Here is an 18,096-nt window from a genome sequence, read left to right on the forward strand (position 1 = left end):
CCGTGCATTTTCTACCTACGCTTTCAGTGCCGTCTCTACAGCTGAAAAACCTAACCACCTCATTATGACGCCACAGCTACCGGTTATTGTTTGTTTTGTGTAAACACATGAAGCTCTAGCGTGAGTTTAGACAGGAAGACCACCGCCCGGCTGTTTAGCAGCTGATAGAGTCATAGACTCTATCAGCTGCTAAACAGACGCCGTCACAGCGCAGTCTGCTGTATCGAGCGTCTCATGCGACCCGCCGCCTCCCCAGCACCATCTGCCTTCTCATGTTCAGCATCTCCAGCAACTCCAGCAACTCCAGCCACCACCAGTGTCTGGACTCCTCGGGGGGATCTACAGATTGTTTCAACATTTTTTTTAATTAAATTCTAAAATAGCTATAACTTTGTGATTATGTTTAGGCCAGCAGAGAAGGCTTAGAACCACCACTGACGGGGTGTGTGGACCGACCTGCGGAGCTATTTAACCACTTGACAAGAAAAAAGCTGAAAAATTGAATCTTGATTTTTTGAAATTCTTCATATTTCATGTTCAGACATAACTTTACAGGTGGCATATAGGTGGTAACTCGGGTTAGGTGATGGGAATTGGTTTACCAAAGGTTTTAGGTTCACAAAAGCAGTGAAATATATGAATAAAATGGTAGATACATGTAAATAAATGTCTAAAACAAATATTATTGTTTTTTTAGTAGAAATAAGGTCTTTCACACCTTTCACCAAAATGATAAAATGGGACTGAGAAATTACTTCATACTGCAGATGAAGCTTCATGGGGTGTGTGCAAATGAAAAATGACCATCACAACCATTTTTTTTTCTTAAATAAAAATATGTATTATAAATTAAAAATATTTACACAATATACATGTTCAGAAATAGAAAACAGAGCCGGGCTGGTGGTGGTGAATCCTCTGTAAAATAAATGACTAGTCAGTAATAACTTCACACAGTTTGAACATGTGCAGCTGAGCTGTGTACCTCCTGTAATGGAGATGAATTAACCTTATCAATCTCCTTTAGCCCTTTGGGGGCGGGGCCCGCGCCGATGCGGTCGGGAAGGTGTTTTAAGTTCCTAATAAAATCATATCTTTGCGATAATATGTCACAGAGATATGGTTTAAAATCTGGCGGAACGAGTAGACGCTCCACTTCCTTGTCCTATTCCCCCATCATCTTATGTGATTCACACATTAAATGGTGAGCATCTAAACACGGACATGTAATATGACAAGATTGTAAAGCTTCACTGTGATTTGTCGATTTGTTTCACGAAAAAACGAACCAATGAACACTCAGAAAATCACAACGGATCTGCCCACCATAGCTTCATAAACATCCACAGTAGCTTCATAAACATCCACTGTAGCTTCATAAACATCCACCATAGCTTCATAAACATCCACAGTAGCTTCATAAACACACTGCTGTTTTTAGTCAGAGAGAAAAATGCCGAGCAAACAGTTTTCCCTGGGTGAAGCACTTTTGGAGATTTGCCGAAGCAGCGACGAGGACGATGTAGGATCAGAGCCTGAAGGCTTTGACTCTGGTGATGAAGAGGACTACTCCAACAAAAGAGATCCATTTGAAGATCGGTAAGTGTCTTTACTAAACTTTGTTTTTGCAATAACCTATTTACGTTAGCAAAGCATAGACCCTGCTGGATCTCTGTTACTGCACGGTACATAATCGTTACTACCGTGTCCCTCCTGAGTTTGTTTTCGTTCGTTAGCATGTCTAGCTTGCGCCATGACTAAAGCTAGTTCTCTTACGTGTTTGAAAACACACGACACAGAACGTAATCCCTACTACCGTGGCCCCTGTTAGTTTGATAATGTTGGTGACGTTAGTTGCTGGATCTCTCTCTCTCTCGTGTCGGTGTAATCGTTACTTTCTTTCAGTGAATTTATACTGACTAGTTCATTTATTTTTTCAGAGAGGATTCCCAGCTGCTGCAGCAGCCTCCCAGTCCGCCGGCCACAACGCCAGCCACTCCATCCCCGCCAGCCCAGCCACAAAAGAGGTTGCGTATTCCCCGACTCAGTCCGCCAACAAAGACGGCGCGTGCTTCCCAGCGGCTACCTGCACCACAGCCACCATCTGGGCCAACTAACACGGTGTTGCGTGCACCGCAGGCTTCGCTACAGCCACCAGGACCTACGCTGCCTTGGAAGACGGACAGAGACCCGGACACTGATCCCCCTGTCTCCAGGTTCCGGCCAGCCCGGACACCAGGTCCACACCTTAGCGCCACTTCAACACCGATCGAACTGTTCAAATTGTTCTTCCCTGAACAAACAGTAAAGACACTGTGTGAAAACACGAACAAACGGGCTGCAAAACAAATGGCAAAAGGGAAAAAGTACACATGGACTGACTTGGACGTTGTTGTTTTTTACAAGTACATTGGTTTGCTTTTCTACATCGCCCTGCTAAAGCTGGACAGTATTGCAGATTACTGGAGGCAGAATCACCTTTTTTCTTTGCCGCTTCCAGCTCAGATCATGTCACTTGACAGATACAGGACCATATTGTGGAACCTTCACCTTAGCGACCCTGATGAGGATATGCACAATGACCGCAAAAAGGGCACAGCTGACCAAGACAAACTCTTCAGACTGAAACCCCTGATGGACACAATCAAGACTGCCTGTAAGGCCTTTCACCATCCCCACAGAGAGCTGTCTGTGGATGAAAGAATGGTCGCCACAAAAGCTAAAACTGGGATGACCCAGTACATGAGGGACAAACCCACAAAGTGGGGATTCAAGCTGTTTGTGTTGGCTGACTCGAGGAACGGCTACACGGTGGACTTTTGCATTTACCCCGGCAAAAGTAGCATCCCCTCCACTCATGGCCCGTCCTATGACGCTGTCATGACCCTTGTGCGAGCCGGTTACCTCGGCACAGGCTACCACATATACATGATATGCTTATTCCAGCCCCAAGCTCTTCAGGCCTCTCCTTGGCTGCAGATTTGGTGCCTGTGGGACGTACAGGGAGTACCGGAAGGAATGCCCTCGTTCTGATGTGAACGCCCTCACAAAGAAGTCAGCGAGAGGCTCCGTGAGATGGATCCGTGATGGCTCCATCGTCTTTGTGAAGTGGATGGACACGAAAGAAGTGTCGGTCTGCTCCACGATTCACACGGCACACTCTGGTGGAACTGCGGAGAGGAGGTGAAGCAGCAAGATGGCTCCTGGAAAAGGGCACCAGTCCCCTGTCCCACACCAGTTGCAGAGTACAACAAGTACATGGGTGGAGTTGATCTGTCAGACCAGCTCATCCAGTACTACTCTGCACAACACAAGACGATGCGCTGGTACAGAACGCTTTGTTACCATTTTCTGGACATTGCCACCACTAACAGCTACATTCTGCACAAGGAACTCTGTCTGGCCCAGCGAACAAAACCCATGACGCACAGAGGTTTCATGGAGCAGCCGACTGCTGATCTCGTTGGAAAGCCGCTCCTGCCCCGGCCCCTGAAGGTCATGTTCCTGTGGCCATCACTGTTGCTTCAACCGTGGGCAAGAAAGCAACGACGGGTCGCAAGATCTGTGAGCATTGCAGAAGAAAAGGCGCTCGAAAAGACACTCCATGGAAGTGCAGGGAGTGTAATGTTGCCCTCTGCCAGCAGCTGGACAGAAATTGTTTCGCCACATGGCATGAAATGTAAAATGCATATTGTACGGCCTGTTTTTTTTCTTCCCGTTTCTGACTGAACATGGACATTGTGTAAATAGTCCTGTGTAAATAGTCCTGTTTTTTTGCTGTTTGACTGAGCATGCACTTTGTGTAAATAGTTGTGTTTTTATTACAAATTTGGTTTGAAAACAAAAACTGTTGTAATGGTCTTTTTTTTAAATTTACACACACCCATGAAGCTTTATCTGCAGCATGAAGTAATTTCTCAGTCTCATTTTGATCATTTTGGTGAAAGTGTGACAGACATCATTTCTACTCAAAAAACGATATAAGTTTTTGTGGTTTTAGACATTTATTTACATGTATCTATCATTTTATTCATATATTCCACTGCTTTTGTGAACCTAAGACCTTTGGTAAACCAATTTCTATCACCAAAACCGCTATTCCACCTGAGTAAAGTTATGTTTTCAGAAGGAATATGAACGATTTCCAAAATCGAGATTTAATTTTTTCAGCTTTAGAGTCATATTTTCTCTTTACACTTGTGCCTTGGGACAATGGTGCCTCATTATATAGATAGGTGAGATTGTTCTGTAATTTTTGATATACAACACATGAGTATGTATCATATGCAAGTGACTTTAAAAGGGGGAATTTAAAAAGTATGTAAAATCGAGAAAAATCGAGAAAACGACCCCCAGACCTCAGAGTGTTAGAGAAAACGAATGCGATGTGAAACACTTCACTGTCTTTAAGCATTTATTAAACAGAAACTTGGAATAATTCAGTTGAATGGACAGAGCTCGTCACCACAGATGGTTCAGAGGTCTGACCCCGAAAAATAGTTCAACATGAGTTTTATCTTTAGCAAACATTTCAACAAGTATTATTGAAATGTTCCCCTCCCCCCTGCTCCTCCTCAGTGCCTCCTTCCCTCCAGACAAGCCTCATGTTGCTGGAGGAAGTTGTTTGGCTGCGGCCCTGAGAGGCAAGAGTGAGAGGAAAGAAAGAAAACAAAACGAAAAGAACAAAAACAACACCGACATCCACCTGTTACTGCTTCACACGGATGGCGCTGATTAGACTGGGTCAAGATGAACTGAACAAAGCAGAAAGGGAGCAGCTAAATGTGCTCACTCTGCTAGCGTAAATATGCTATTACAACAAGTGTAGTAGCTAAATACACTTACCATCTTCAAATGGATCCCTTCTGTCTGCATCTTCCTCGTGGTCGCAGGAGTCAGAGCCTTCGGCGCCACAGCTCCTCCGTAGTAAAGTGCGTCCTTTGCCATAACATCTCTTCTTTATGAGTTAAAACGCCAGCGTGTTTTCAGAGCTCAGGTGTGTAGGTACATGCTTGATGTTTGGGAGTTTCTTGAGTGTTCATTGATTCGTTTATTTAACCAAATGTTGACGAACACATGATTCAACAAATCACAGGGAAGGATTTCGTGTGACGAGTACTTTTTTGGCACAGCGTCATATGACACGCCGATGGCCCTAACTCTTGTCTGATGGTGTTAAAAAGTTGCAGGGTGCAAGGCAGAGGAAGAAGGAAGCTCCTCTCATAAAATGATATTTCTGCGATGTATTATCGCGACGCTATGAATATTTTAGAAACGTGGAGAAACTTAAAGAGTGTCCCACCGCGAAATCAAGGTCCCCGTGAGCATAGGGTTAAAGTACATCACTAGCTCTGAGCATCACATGGATGTTTTTAATGTGTGTATCCACAAAGACAAAGAATCCTACCTGACTTTCCATGGCCATTGTTTCTGTGGTTTCAATACGTCATTTCCAATTACAGTTTTTCCTTCAGGTGACAAAACATCCAGATTTTAGCTGGGAGCCACGATGACGTCAGAGGACCTTTTGGAGATTCTAGATGATTTAACTGAAGATGAACTTCAAAGATTCAAATGGTATCTGCAGCAGCCTGGCTTCATGAAACCTGACCAAGCTCTCACAGTGTCAGCTCTGGAGGAAGCAAATAGTCTGGCCACTGTGAAGCTGATGGTGAAGACCTTTAAACTTCATGGAGCTCTGGAGGTGACCAGGAAGGTTTTAGAGAAGATACCCAGGAATGATCTGGTGCAGAGACTACAGGACACCATCTCAAGTCCAGAAGGTCAGTCATTTGTATTCTCATGAAAATAGTGCAACACAATGCTTGTAATGGAACAGGGTCTCTGTACAGAAGCTCATTGTCTTCACCAAAGGAAAACAATGGAGGTCTGATCTCTTAATCATGAGAAAAGGCTCAGGTGATGTATCATTGTTATTGGTCAGAGGGTGCTGGGGCTACCTGATTTACTCATCTTTTATGTACTCTTTGGTTTGAGACACTGACATATTAATGTAAGTATTGTGATCAATGTATCCTCATTCAACGATACCTTACAAAAAGGTTCATCAAGATAAACTTCTGTTTTCACAGGAAAGTACTCAGTTAGGTTGAGACAACTAAACTACTTAGTTTAGAAAAATATCATGAACTAATTAGTTGGGTTAAGGAAAAGGTGGTGAAATACTTCTTTAGGTACACAAAGTACAAAGTACACAGATTACGTGGCAATAAATCAACGCTTACTTCTGGTAACAAACAGCGCTGGTCAAAGATGGCTGTTGGTCGGACCATCCACCGTCACCCTGTCAGGGCTTCTGTGGTCTTTATACTTCCTCGTTCATGATTACATGGATAACTTAAATACTGTACTTGTGTACAGTTTACAGCAAATCCTAGACTACTGTAAAATGCATCACTGTATTTATTGTAATACTGTAAATGAATACTGTAAAATAATTACATACTGTAAAATGAAGAAGTTTTTTTCAACAAAATTCATTTATTTTAATATTTCCACTTTTAAATACACATTTTACATTAAGTTTTTAGTTTGTAAAAAGTTACTATGGCAATTTAAACATGTTTTAAAGTAATTTGACAGTAAACAGTCAAATTCAAGCACTGGAAGCAATACAATATTCAGGTCAAGGGGGAAATGTATAAAAACAATTTGAACTGAAAAAAGTTTCAAACAATAAAATGTCCATGGCTGACTTTATTGTTACTGTACTCAACTGAATCCTCTCCCTGGGCGGTCGTCTTCTTCCTGAACTGAGTCTCTTCCTGAACTGATTCTCTTCATGAACTGAAGTCTCTTCATGAACTGAGTCTCATGAACTGAGTCTCATGAACTGAGTCTCTTCATGAACTGAGTCTCATGAACTGAGTCTCTTCATGAACTGAGTCTCATGAACTGAGTCTCTTCATGAACTGAAGTCTCTTCATGAACTGAGACTCTTCATGAACTGAGTCTCATGAACTGAGTCTCTTCATGAACTGAAGTCTCTTCATGAACTGAAGTCTCTTCATGAACTGAGTCTCTTCATGAACTGAAGTCTCTTCATGAACTGAAGTCTCTTCATGAACTGAGTCTCTTCATGAACTGAGTCTCATGAACTGAGTCTCTTCATGAACTGAGTCTCATGAACTGAGTCTCTTCATGAACTGAAGTCTCTTCATGAACTGAGACTCTTCATGAACTGAGTCTCTTCATGAACTGAGTCTCATGAACTGAGTCTCTTCATGAACTGAAGTCTCTTCATGAACTGAAGTCTCTTCATGAACTGAGTCTCTTCATGAACTGAAGTCTCTTCATGAACTGAGTCTCTTCATGAACTGAGTCTCATGAACTGAGTCTCTTCATGAACTGAGTCTCATGAACTGAGTCTCTTCATGAACTGAAGTCTCTTCATGAACTGAGTCTCTTCATGAACTGAGACTCTTCATGAACTGAGTCTCATGAACTGAGTCTCTTCATGAACTGAGTCTCATGAACTGATTCTCTTCATGAAATGAGTCTCTTCATGAACTAAGACTCTTCATGAACTGAGTCTCTTCATGAACTGATTCTCTTCATGAACTGAGACTCTTCATGAACTGAGTCTCTTCATGAACAGAGTCTCTTCATGAACTGAGTCTCTTCATGAACTGAGTCTCTTCATGAACAGAGTCTCTTCATGAACTGAGTCTCTTCATGAACTGAGTCTCTGCATGAACTGAGTCTCATCATGAACTGAGTCTCTTAATGAACTGAGTCTCTCCATGTACTGGATTCTCTTCATGAACTGAGTCTCTTCATGAACTGAGTCTCATGAACTGAGTCTCTTCATGAACTGAGTCTCTGCATGAACTAAGACTCTTCATGAACTGAGTCTCTTCATGAACTGATTCTCTTCATGAACTGAGACTCTTCATGAACTGAGTCTCATGAACTGAGTCTCTTCATGAACTGAGTCTCATGAACTGAGTCTCTTCATGAACTGAGTCTCTGCATGAACTGAGTCTCTTCATGAACAGAGTCTCTTCATGAACTGAGTCTCTTCATGAACAGAGTCTCTTCATGAACTGAGTCTCTTCATGAACTGAGTCTCTGCATGAACTGAGTCTCTACATGAACTGAGTCTCATGAACTGATTCTCTTCATGAACTGAGTCTCATCATGAACTGAGTCTCTTAATGAATTGAGTCTCTCCATGAACTGAGTCTCTTCATGAACTGAGTCTCTTCATGAACTGAGTCTCATCATGAACTGAGTCTCTTAATGAACTGAGTCTCTCCATGTACTGGATTCTCTTCATGAACTGAGTCTCTTCATGAACTGAGTCTCTCCATGAACTGGAGTCCTCTTCCCTGCAGTGGAAGGACAGAGACATTGGTTACCGATTCCCATTATAAATACCACAATATGTTTCTACTATGACGATGTCAGCCTATGTGGTGTTTGTCTGGTACTGGGATCTCACCAACATGATGAGCCTTGAGGCTCAGCAGGGACACCTGGGCCCCAACATCAGCCTGGTGGAGGTTTCCTGCAACACAAAATAAACACACAATAGTACCGTATTTATGAGGAGAGACATGAAAGAAAGCCTAACTTTGATGTTCCTGGTGTATTTAGGGGGAAAGTGAGAAGATAAGCATAGTTTAGTCTGGAAGGTGTGGTTCAGTGGGGGGATGGGCACATGAAGCAGGACAGAGACGGTTCCATAACAAACACCTGCTTTTATGGTTTGAAGTTTGAAATGTGTACAACTTTATAGATGGGGCTGTGAACAAGTGTGTGTGTGTGTGTGTGTGTGTGTGTGTGTGTGTGTGTGTGTGTGTGTGTGTGTGTGTGTGGGTGTGTGTGTGTGTGTGTGTGTGTGTGAGAGTGTGTGAGAGAGGGGGGAGGGAGGGCTCATGTTTTCTGAGCTACATGCCCTGCCATGTAGCTCAGAAAACACATGTTGTGTGTAAAAGTCTGACCTGTCGTGGCGTTCTGGTTCACTCACAACGTTCTGGTTCACTCACAACGTTCTGGTTCACTCACAACGTTCTGGTTCACTCACAACGTTCTGATTCACTCACAACGTTCTGGTTCACCTTCAGTGGTGCTCGGTAACGTTACTCGTGCCACGTTGTCCGTACGGTAGCTAGTAAGAGAGAAAAGAGTCAAAACTTCTCCAAATGGAGCTAGCCTTAGGTAACGAGCAGCAACACACACACACACACACACACACACGCACACACACACACACACACACACACACACACACACACACACACACACACGACGACGGCCTCTCACATAAACGATTCCAATTCATTTACAAGTTACACTAAATGCCATTTATCAACTATATCAAGCCAAATGATTTATATCACAATTTAAAGTGCAAATACTACCAGGGCTCTCAAGTGTCACGCATTGAGCGTGACTGTCACGCATTTCGGTCTTAAGTCCCGCCTCCCGCCACACATCGTATTTCTCACGCTGAAAAATAACTCTAGGCTATTTAATGTGCCGCAGCACACAAACATGACCTGGTCGCTGCCCTCACCATGGAGGAATCAAGCACGTCTCCCCCGAATCCCCTGGAGTTCTGCCGCGAGGTGCCACAAAAGAAATAGTCTACACGAATAGCCAATCAGAAAAACGTATCTGTTGTATCTGGGTGAAATGTAATCCAGCAACCAATGAAAATAAAGCTAATAATAATATGGGGGGCAGGGGGGCTGGTCTGTGGGCATACGGCATGAGCGGAGGCGCGGCCGAGGGGGGGGAGGAGGATATGTCACTCTTACCTGTCTTAAAAACTTGAGAGCCCTGTACATGTTGGTAATATTAGTAACACTACGTTAGCTTACTAGTGCAGGAAAGTGTCTCTACTTCCCTCTTAAAGTCACGTAGCGTTACACGGTGACTTTACTTGAGAACACTGTGCTGTCATTGTGCTGTAATTAATGTACATTTGCAAAATGCCTGGCAAAAAGGAAATATGAACAGTGGCGGGCCGTGCGTTTTCGACCTAGGGTTTCAGTGCCATACAGTCCACATCAGGGGGGGGGAGTGTCCCGGGAGTTACTGTCAGACACTCAATACACGGCGCGTTCATACAGTCCACCATGTGTGGACAGCAGACGCCCACTCCGCCACACGGCACCACCACGAGCATGGAGGGAGTCACACGGGGCGTGGGGACCGACCCGCGGCGCCAAAGCTATAGAGAAGAATTTAAAACGAAAGAATGAAGACTAAAGTGCTGCTGAACACCCCCCCAAACGTCTAAATGTTTGTGCAAGTATGATCCTGACTTCACGAAGTAGAGCTTTGTGAACGGAGGTAACGAGGCGTTGAGCCCAGAGCCCAGAGTGTGACGGCTAATGCCAGCTAACGCTAGCCTCGCTAACTAACGCAGCACTGAAGGCTTCACAGCTAAAGCGATATCTAGAGACCAAACATCCAACGCTCGTGGGAAAGCCGGTGGGATTTTTCAAGAGAAAGTACGATGTACAGCTGCAGGAAAGGTCTGTTACTGACGGGCGACTCCAAATGTGCTGTGAAAGCCAGTTGTCACAGATATGAAGAGCAACTTCTGGTTCTGAAACATGAAGACTGCTGAAGCATATCATTCACATCATAGGGCTATGTTTGTTATAATGTTATTTACAGTTTATTTAATTTGAAAATTATTATTTTGAATTGTGTGCACACTAATAGTTGCCCAATAATTGTGAACACACAGATATTCTCCTAAGAAAGTAAAAACCTCACTTTTACTGTCTTAAACATTCAGGTTTGAGGTTTATTAACATTGTGGATTAACCGAGAGCACTGTAGTAGTTCAATAATACAAGTAATCCTAACAAAGTACTTACCTAATAATTGTGCAGTGTATTTCTTTTATAACCACATAATGTATTTATCAAATTCCATTTTTTTCTCAGTTTTTTTTAAGAGTCCCCCTTGTTTTTGTAGAACAATCTGATAATTAGTTATTTTTGTGTTAATACGCCTGACCTTTACATGAGTTATTGTATTAGCTTGATTTGTTCTATGACTTGTTGTCTGAGCAGGTTTACATACTCATGATCAATAAATGTCTTTGTGATGATCACATTGTATCAGGTCATTTATTTGACAAGGTTTTTGCTTGTTGAACTGTAGGTAGAATTTATTTAGTTATTGAATACAAGTCAAACCAAGAGTGAGATCAATTAGTTAATAAAACAATACAGTGTTAATATTTGAACGGGCCATGGGGCACTTTGTACTTGAAAAGTTGGGGTTACGAACCCCTGACCTACAGTACATAACACAGAAACAGCTTTTAAACCTGAAAAATGAAGAAGAAAAAAACTAATTACCAATCATTGGATAACTTGAAGATTAGAAATAGATAATAAGTCATATTGATGAAATAAAACATCATGTAACTTCTCTCACACAGGCGATGCTGATGCTGGAGAGACTTCAGAGAACAGAGGAGCTTCCACCTGTCAGAGCAAAGGTAAAGCTGCTCTCTGGTTTGTATGGAAGCCCTGAGAGACAAAAGTGTGGTAAATGTTTTAATAAATAATAATAATAGTAATGCTTCAAATATTGGTTGTATTCCTTGCGCTGCTTCTAGTTTAGTAAGGTATTGATGTTGAAATGGTCAAAAACTACTCTTGGGTGTTATTGTTACTGGTTCTTTTCCATCCGCAGTTGAATGAATGTCTTCTCTTCTAATCAGAAGGCCAAAGGCAGAGACAAGTTTTTCATTCATCTGTGGAAGACAGTCCTTCTGTCATGATGTGGATGTTTTCTTGTTTTCTGTCTTAGTTTGAAGTCCTTGTTTCATGTGTCCTCTGTGTCCCTGCACTTCCTGCCTCTGTGATTGTTTGTTGATTGTCTGCCTTGTCCCTGATTGTTTCCTGCCATGTCCAATCCTTTGTATTTAAACCCTGTCTGTCACCTGTCCCCTTGTCTGATTGTGTTACTGCGTGTTAGTCAGTGTGTTCCTTGTTCGTTCCAGTGCCCATTGTTGAAAAATAAATATTCTTTATACGGTTGTCGGCGTTTGGGTCCTCCCTTAAACCACCACCTGACACCTTCAGTAAATACCTTTTGTGTTCTGCTCCTGCAACTGTAGATAAACAACCTGATAATGTTTTAGTTTCTTTATACTTGTGCTCCATACAGACGAGCTGGGAGTACCCATCTCATCTCACCAAGAAAAGCTTCAAGCATGCTTTCGTGATAAGTTCATGTGTGTACAAGAGGCGTGGCTGGAGAAGAAGGATGAGCAACGTCTGGATGCTATCTACACAGAGCTGTACATCACAGCAGGGGCTGACATACACATCAACACTCAACATGAGGTCAGGCAGATTGAGGCGAAGAGGGTGAAGCCAGCAGATGAAGATAAATCAATTCAACCCAGCGACATGTTCAAACCCCAGTCTGGAGGATACAGAGCTATAAGAACAGTTCTGACCAATGGAATCGCAGGAATTGGAAAAACATTTCTTGTGCACAAGTTTGTGTGGGACTGGGCTGAAAAACAAACCAATCAAGATGTGCATCTCATCTTCCCCTTCACCTTCCGCCAGCTGAATTTATGGAAGGAAGAAAAGTTGTGTTTGGCAGATCTCATTCATAAATGTATCAGGGAGACCATAGACATCACGGGAGAAGATCTTAACAAAATCTTCACAACTCTACAGTCATCACCAAACACCAACTACGACAGGAGTGTCTTCAAACTTCTGTTTGTTTTGGATGGACTGGATGAGAGCCGCCTTCGTCTGGACTGCTCTACCAGTGAAAACCCGGCTGTTACCTTTGATGTGACCGAGTCGATCCCAGTGGATGTGCTGCTGACGAACCTCATCAGAGGGAACCTGCTTCCCTCTGCTCGCCTCTGGATAACCACGCGACCTGCAGCAGCCAATCAGATCCATCCTGCTTTTGTTGACATGGTGACAGAGGTCAGAGGGTTCACTGACCCACAGAAGGAGGAGTACTTCAGGAAGAGGTTCAGAGATGAGGAGCAGGCCAGCAGGATCATCTCCCACATCAAGACCTCACGAAGCCTCCACATCATGTGCTACATCCCAGTCTTCTGCTGGATCACTGCTACAGTTCTGAAGGGTGTGAAGACCAGAGAGGGAGGAGAGCTGCCCAAGACCCTGACTGAGATGTATGCAGAATTCCTGGTGTTTCAGATCCATCAGACAAAAGAGAAGAAGTATAACCAAAAGAAGTTCAAACAGTACATTAAGTCATTAGCCAAACTGTCTTTTCACCAGCTGGAATATGGCAACCTGATCTTCTATGAGAAAGATCTCAAAGAGAGTGGCATTGACGTCAGCGAAGCCTCAGTGTGCTCAGGAGTGTTCACAGAGATCTTCAAAGAGGAACATGGGAAGAAGAATGAAGACAAGATGTTTAGCTTTGTCCATCTGAGTGTTCAAGAGTTTCTGGCAGCGTTCTATGTAAGAATGAAACTCGTTAACAGAAACAAGAATGTGATGTTGGAGTCAGGGCAAACCTTTGTCGACAATGTGCGAAGGGTTTTCAGAACAACATCTATGACAGAGGTCCACAGGTTTGCTATTGACGAGGCCTTGAAGAGTCCAAACGGACACCTGGACCTGTTCCTCCGATTCATCCTGGGTCTTTCACTGGAGACCAATCAGAATCATTTACAAGGCCTACTGAAAAAGAGAAGTAGCTCACAGGCCAATCAGGAAACAGTCCAGTACATCAAGGAGAAGATCAGTGAGAAAGTGTCTCCAGAGAAAAGCATCAATCTGTTCCACTGTCTGAATGAACTGGATGATGGTTCTCTAGTGGAGGAGATCCAACAGTCCCTGAGTTCAGGACGTCTCTCCACAGATGAACTGTCTCCTGCTCAGTGGTCAGCTCTGGTCTTCGTCTTACTGACATCAGGAAAAGATCTGGAGGTGTTTGACCTGAAGAAATACTCTGGTTCAGAGGAGACTCTTCTGAGGCTGCTACCAGTGGTCAAAGCCTCCAACAAAGCTCTGTAAGTACCAGAGACCTGCAGGTAATCGCTCCATCACACGAATAGAGTAGTTCTCAACTAATGAACTGTTGAGAGATTTAGTAATTGATTAGTTGAACAATTGTAAAACATGCAAATTGTTTCTTCAGTTGTATTGCAACTCCACACATTAATGCAGATATGAAATAAACAAATGTCACTTTGTTGTTCATTTAAGACTAAAATTGATTTGGGATTGAGATCCATTGAATTTTGCTAGATTCCAGTAATGGACACAATGAAAAGCAAAAATCCTCTCAGCACTTGAGACTCTAATCCTCGATTGTTCAATTTATAAACTCAGAAATGTAGATTTTACATTGTAGAAGAAAACAACAGTAAACATGTTTGGATTTTATATTAATATATATATATATATATATATATAGATAAAAAGTAAAACATGTAAATACAAATATAGATAATTGTATAATAAACAAGGCAATTGGGAAACAGGGCGGAGCCTGTAGACCGGAAATAACCGTGGGGCGCTTAAAGTGGGGAATAAACAAACGCCGCGGGGATAGATTAGAGGACGCAGCAGACGATCTGCGGCAACAGGAACGGGGCATCTACGAGTCCGGAGATGTAGTCGGTAAGAGAGGTGAACTCTAAACACTGACGGACTGGTTTTGACTTTCACTGCCGGCACTAGCAGTGCGGGAGCGCGAGCGCCAGAGACGCCATGGGGCTCCACGACACATTCACGCGTGGCAGGGGTGAATTGTTTGTGGACAAATATCGTTGGTGTTAAATTATTAGGTTTGTTTATGGTTGATTGTCCAGTTTCTTGTTATATTGTTTGCCATTTATATGTTGGTGGAAGCACAGCTGTAGGTGGTGAATGTAGGTTGTGTGCTTATGCAGAATGCACGGGTGCTTAATCACAAGTTCAGAGAGTGCTTTTTCTGGCATATTGAAATGTGGGTAAAGGTTTTTCACCTCTCTCTCTATGGTGAAGTTCTTGTCATTTTGAGTGAAATCCAGTTCAAATCTGTGGTAGATGCACCAATCCCCTTCAAGTGAAGAAATGCACTAGGTCAAAAGACGGAAACTTGACAATGTCTTTGTTGTCTTCATCACTGACTCTCCTTCAGGCTGTGTGGCTGTAACCTCTCAGAGAGAAGCTGTGAAGCTCTGTCCTCAGTCCTCAGCTCCCAGTCTTCTAGTCTGAGAGTGCTGGACCTGAGTAACAACGACCTGCAGGATTCAGGAGTGAAGCTGCTGTCTGCTGGACTAGAGAGTCCACACTGTCATCTGGAGATTCTCAGGTCAGGATTCATCTTCTGTTTCACTGATAACCATTTACATGCTGCTTGATATACAAGTTAATGTCTATCACAAGAGAGACCATCACCTTCCAGCTCATTGTGTAGTTGTTAGACCCTCAGCTCTACTGATTCACTCTCACTGCTCTCATCAGCAGCAGCAGCAGCTGTTTTTATCACACAAGCTGTGATGAACTCACGGTACACGACCTGCTCACAGCAAACAGTAGACAGACACATGTAGAGACTGTAGCTGGTGGAGAAAGTGGGAAGAGACAGACATGTTTATCAAGAGTTTTGTGGAGACTGAGCTCCTTTTTAACCTCAGCAGTCTCTACAACTCTGTGAAGTGTCACATAGAGTTCCTCGTGAAGCTGGTTGCTTCTTATGATCTCTCTGGATGACAAATAGATCTTTTCAAGTCAACTTTTTAATACAATGTACATCACCAGAGTCTGCAGCTCCAGTTTGCTCTTCTTCTCCAATGTTCTATCTCTGGCAGAACGCCACAGAAATAGAACACTGTTTACTAAGACATTTGTAATATTTACTTAATAAGGTGTTGATATTTAATTGTTGTGTATCATTGAAGTATAATCGTGTGTGTCTCCAGGCTGTCAGGCTGTCTGGTCACAGAGGAAGGCTCTTCTTCTCTGGCTTCAGCTCTGAGATCCAACCCCTCCCATCTGAGAGAGCTGGACCTGAGCTACAATCATCCAGGAGTCTCAGGAGTGAAGCTGCTGTCTGCTGGACTGGATGACCCACTCTGGAGACTGGACACTCTCAGGTATGAAGAGTCTGTTGGTTCAGTCTGATAACAGTGAAGACAGTAGCTGATGTTCTGAGAGTCTGTGTTCCCACTGAGACGGACCTCCTCACTTATTCTGTCACAGTTCAGCTTCCCTTCTCTCCTGCCACTCGATCTCTCACTCACCTCATCAGCTCCATCAGCTTGTTTGTGTGTTTTATTCAGTCAATCATTACAATACAATAAGTAAAGCCACAATGTAATATACAAAACAGAAAGACTGAAAAGATATAGGTAGAAGCAAAAATGGCTTATATATTCCTATCCTAAATTATTATTATGAATTAAATCAGGTAATTCATTTGAAATAAAAATTTAAAAAAAGAAGAAAAAAATAAATAAAGAAAAAAATTATATATATATATACATACACTTCATTCACACTTGTAACCCTAAAAAATACTCCCCATTTTAAATCCTGAAATCCCTCTAGCTCGACTTCAGGCAGTTGACACAATCGGCAGAGTTAAAGCGCCTTGCCCCTCCCCCGCCTCTACGATGGGTCCACCACCATCCTCCAGCTCCACTACCCTAAAGGCATTAATTTATATATTTTGGGTCCGGACTACAAGGCTAAAGACACCACTGATTCTCTCTAGGAACAGTCGGGCCCTGTATGAAGCTAGCCTTCTCACTTCCTGTCCTCACTTATAGAAAAGGAACTGTGAGGCTGCAAAGAAACATTAGTAAATCTGCAAACTTATCAAAGTTATCATTCATTCCTCGTCAGCTTGTCCAAATAAATTGTGCAAATAGAGATTTAAAGACACTAAACCCAGCTTTATTAAATGTCAGGTCTGTGTCCGTCGTACTGCTTCAGGGTCCTAACCACACCGTTACATTCTGACTCTGCTTCTTCCTCCAGGGTTGAACATGCTGGAGATCAGAGGCTGAAAGCTGGTCTGAGGAAATGTGAGTGTTCACTTTGATTCATGGAATCTAAAATAAAGCCATCAGCTGTGTTCCATGACAAACTGCTGCTGTTTCCTCTCGTTCTCTCAGATTTCTGTGAACTCACAATCGACACAAACACAGTGAACACAGACCTGCAACTGTCTGACAACAACAGGAAGGTGACACATGTGGAGGAGGAGCAGACATATCCTGATCATCCAGACAGGTTTCAGAACTGGGCTCAGCTGCTGTGTACAACTGGTCTGACTGGTCGCTGTTACTGGGAGGTCGAGTGGAGAGGAAACATTGATATAGCAGTGAGCTACAGAGGAATCAGGAGGAGAGGAAACGGTAGAGACTGTTTGTTTGGAAGGAACAATCAGACCTGGAGTCTGAACTGCTTTGGTAATGGTTACTCTGTCAGTCACAATGACGGCCATGAATTAATCACCTCCTCCTCCTCCTCTTTCTCATCCTCCTCCTCCTCCTCCTCCTCCTCCTCCTCTTCCTCTGGTAGAGTAGCAGTGTATGTGGACTGTCCTGCTGGCTCTCTGTCCTTCTACAGAGTCTCCTCTGACACACTGATCCACCTCCACACCTTCAGCACCACATTCACTGAACCTCTGTATCCTGGGTTTGGGTTCAGGTTAGGGTTTGGGAACACTCGTGGTTCCTCAGTGTCTCTGTGTTCTCTGGAGGTTTAAGAGTCTCCTCCTCTGTAAACATTCTCACTGCTGACAAACACATTCAGATTCATGAAAAAAATATCATCATCAAATAAATCAGTTTGATATATTATTACTGACAAACATAAACCTTTATTGATGCCTTGGTGAAATTCAGAAATGAAAACGTTGATACTTTTACTTACATTTTGAATGCAGGACTTTAACTTATAGCGTATTTCCACACTGGGTTTTACTACTTTAACTTAAAGATCCGTTGTCGGCTTTTGGATTGTTGAGGATTGGGTTATGTAAAATACGAGTTCTTTCTCTATTCTTTTCTTTTCTAAGTTCTTTTCATTTTCTCTTTATGCATTATAACTACAATGTTTTGAGTGAAATAGTATTTCATCTTTATGCATTATAACT

At 42.9% G+C, this 18,096-nt stretch overlaps 1 protein-coding gene across 1 annotated transcript; it reads left to right on the plus strand.

Moving 5' to 3' along the window:
* Positions 1-5,509: 5,509 nt before the first annotated feature.
* Positions 5,510-17,706, plus strand: LOC306738039 (NLR family CARD domain-containing protein 3-like; the record flags this gene model as incomplete). The annotated part of the gene is made up of 6 exons (XM_079219869.1): positions 5,510-5,783; positions 12,166-14,014; positions 15,130-15,303; positions 15,914-16,087; positions 16,974-17,020; positions 17,111-17,706. The coding sequence occupies 6 exons, from the start codon at positions 5,510-5,512 to the stop codon at positions 17,704-17,706; spliced, it is 3,114 nt and encodes a 1,037-aa protein (XP_079075995.1).
* Positions 17,707-18,096: the final 390 nt, after the last annotated feature.

Source organism: Taurulus bubalis (genome assembly GCF_910589615.1).
Source record: "Taurulus bubalis genome assembly, chromosome: 6".
NCBI lineage: Eukaryota > Metazoa > Chordata > Actinopteri > Perciformes > Cottidae > Taurulus > Taurulus bubalis.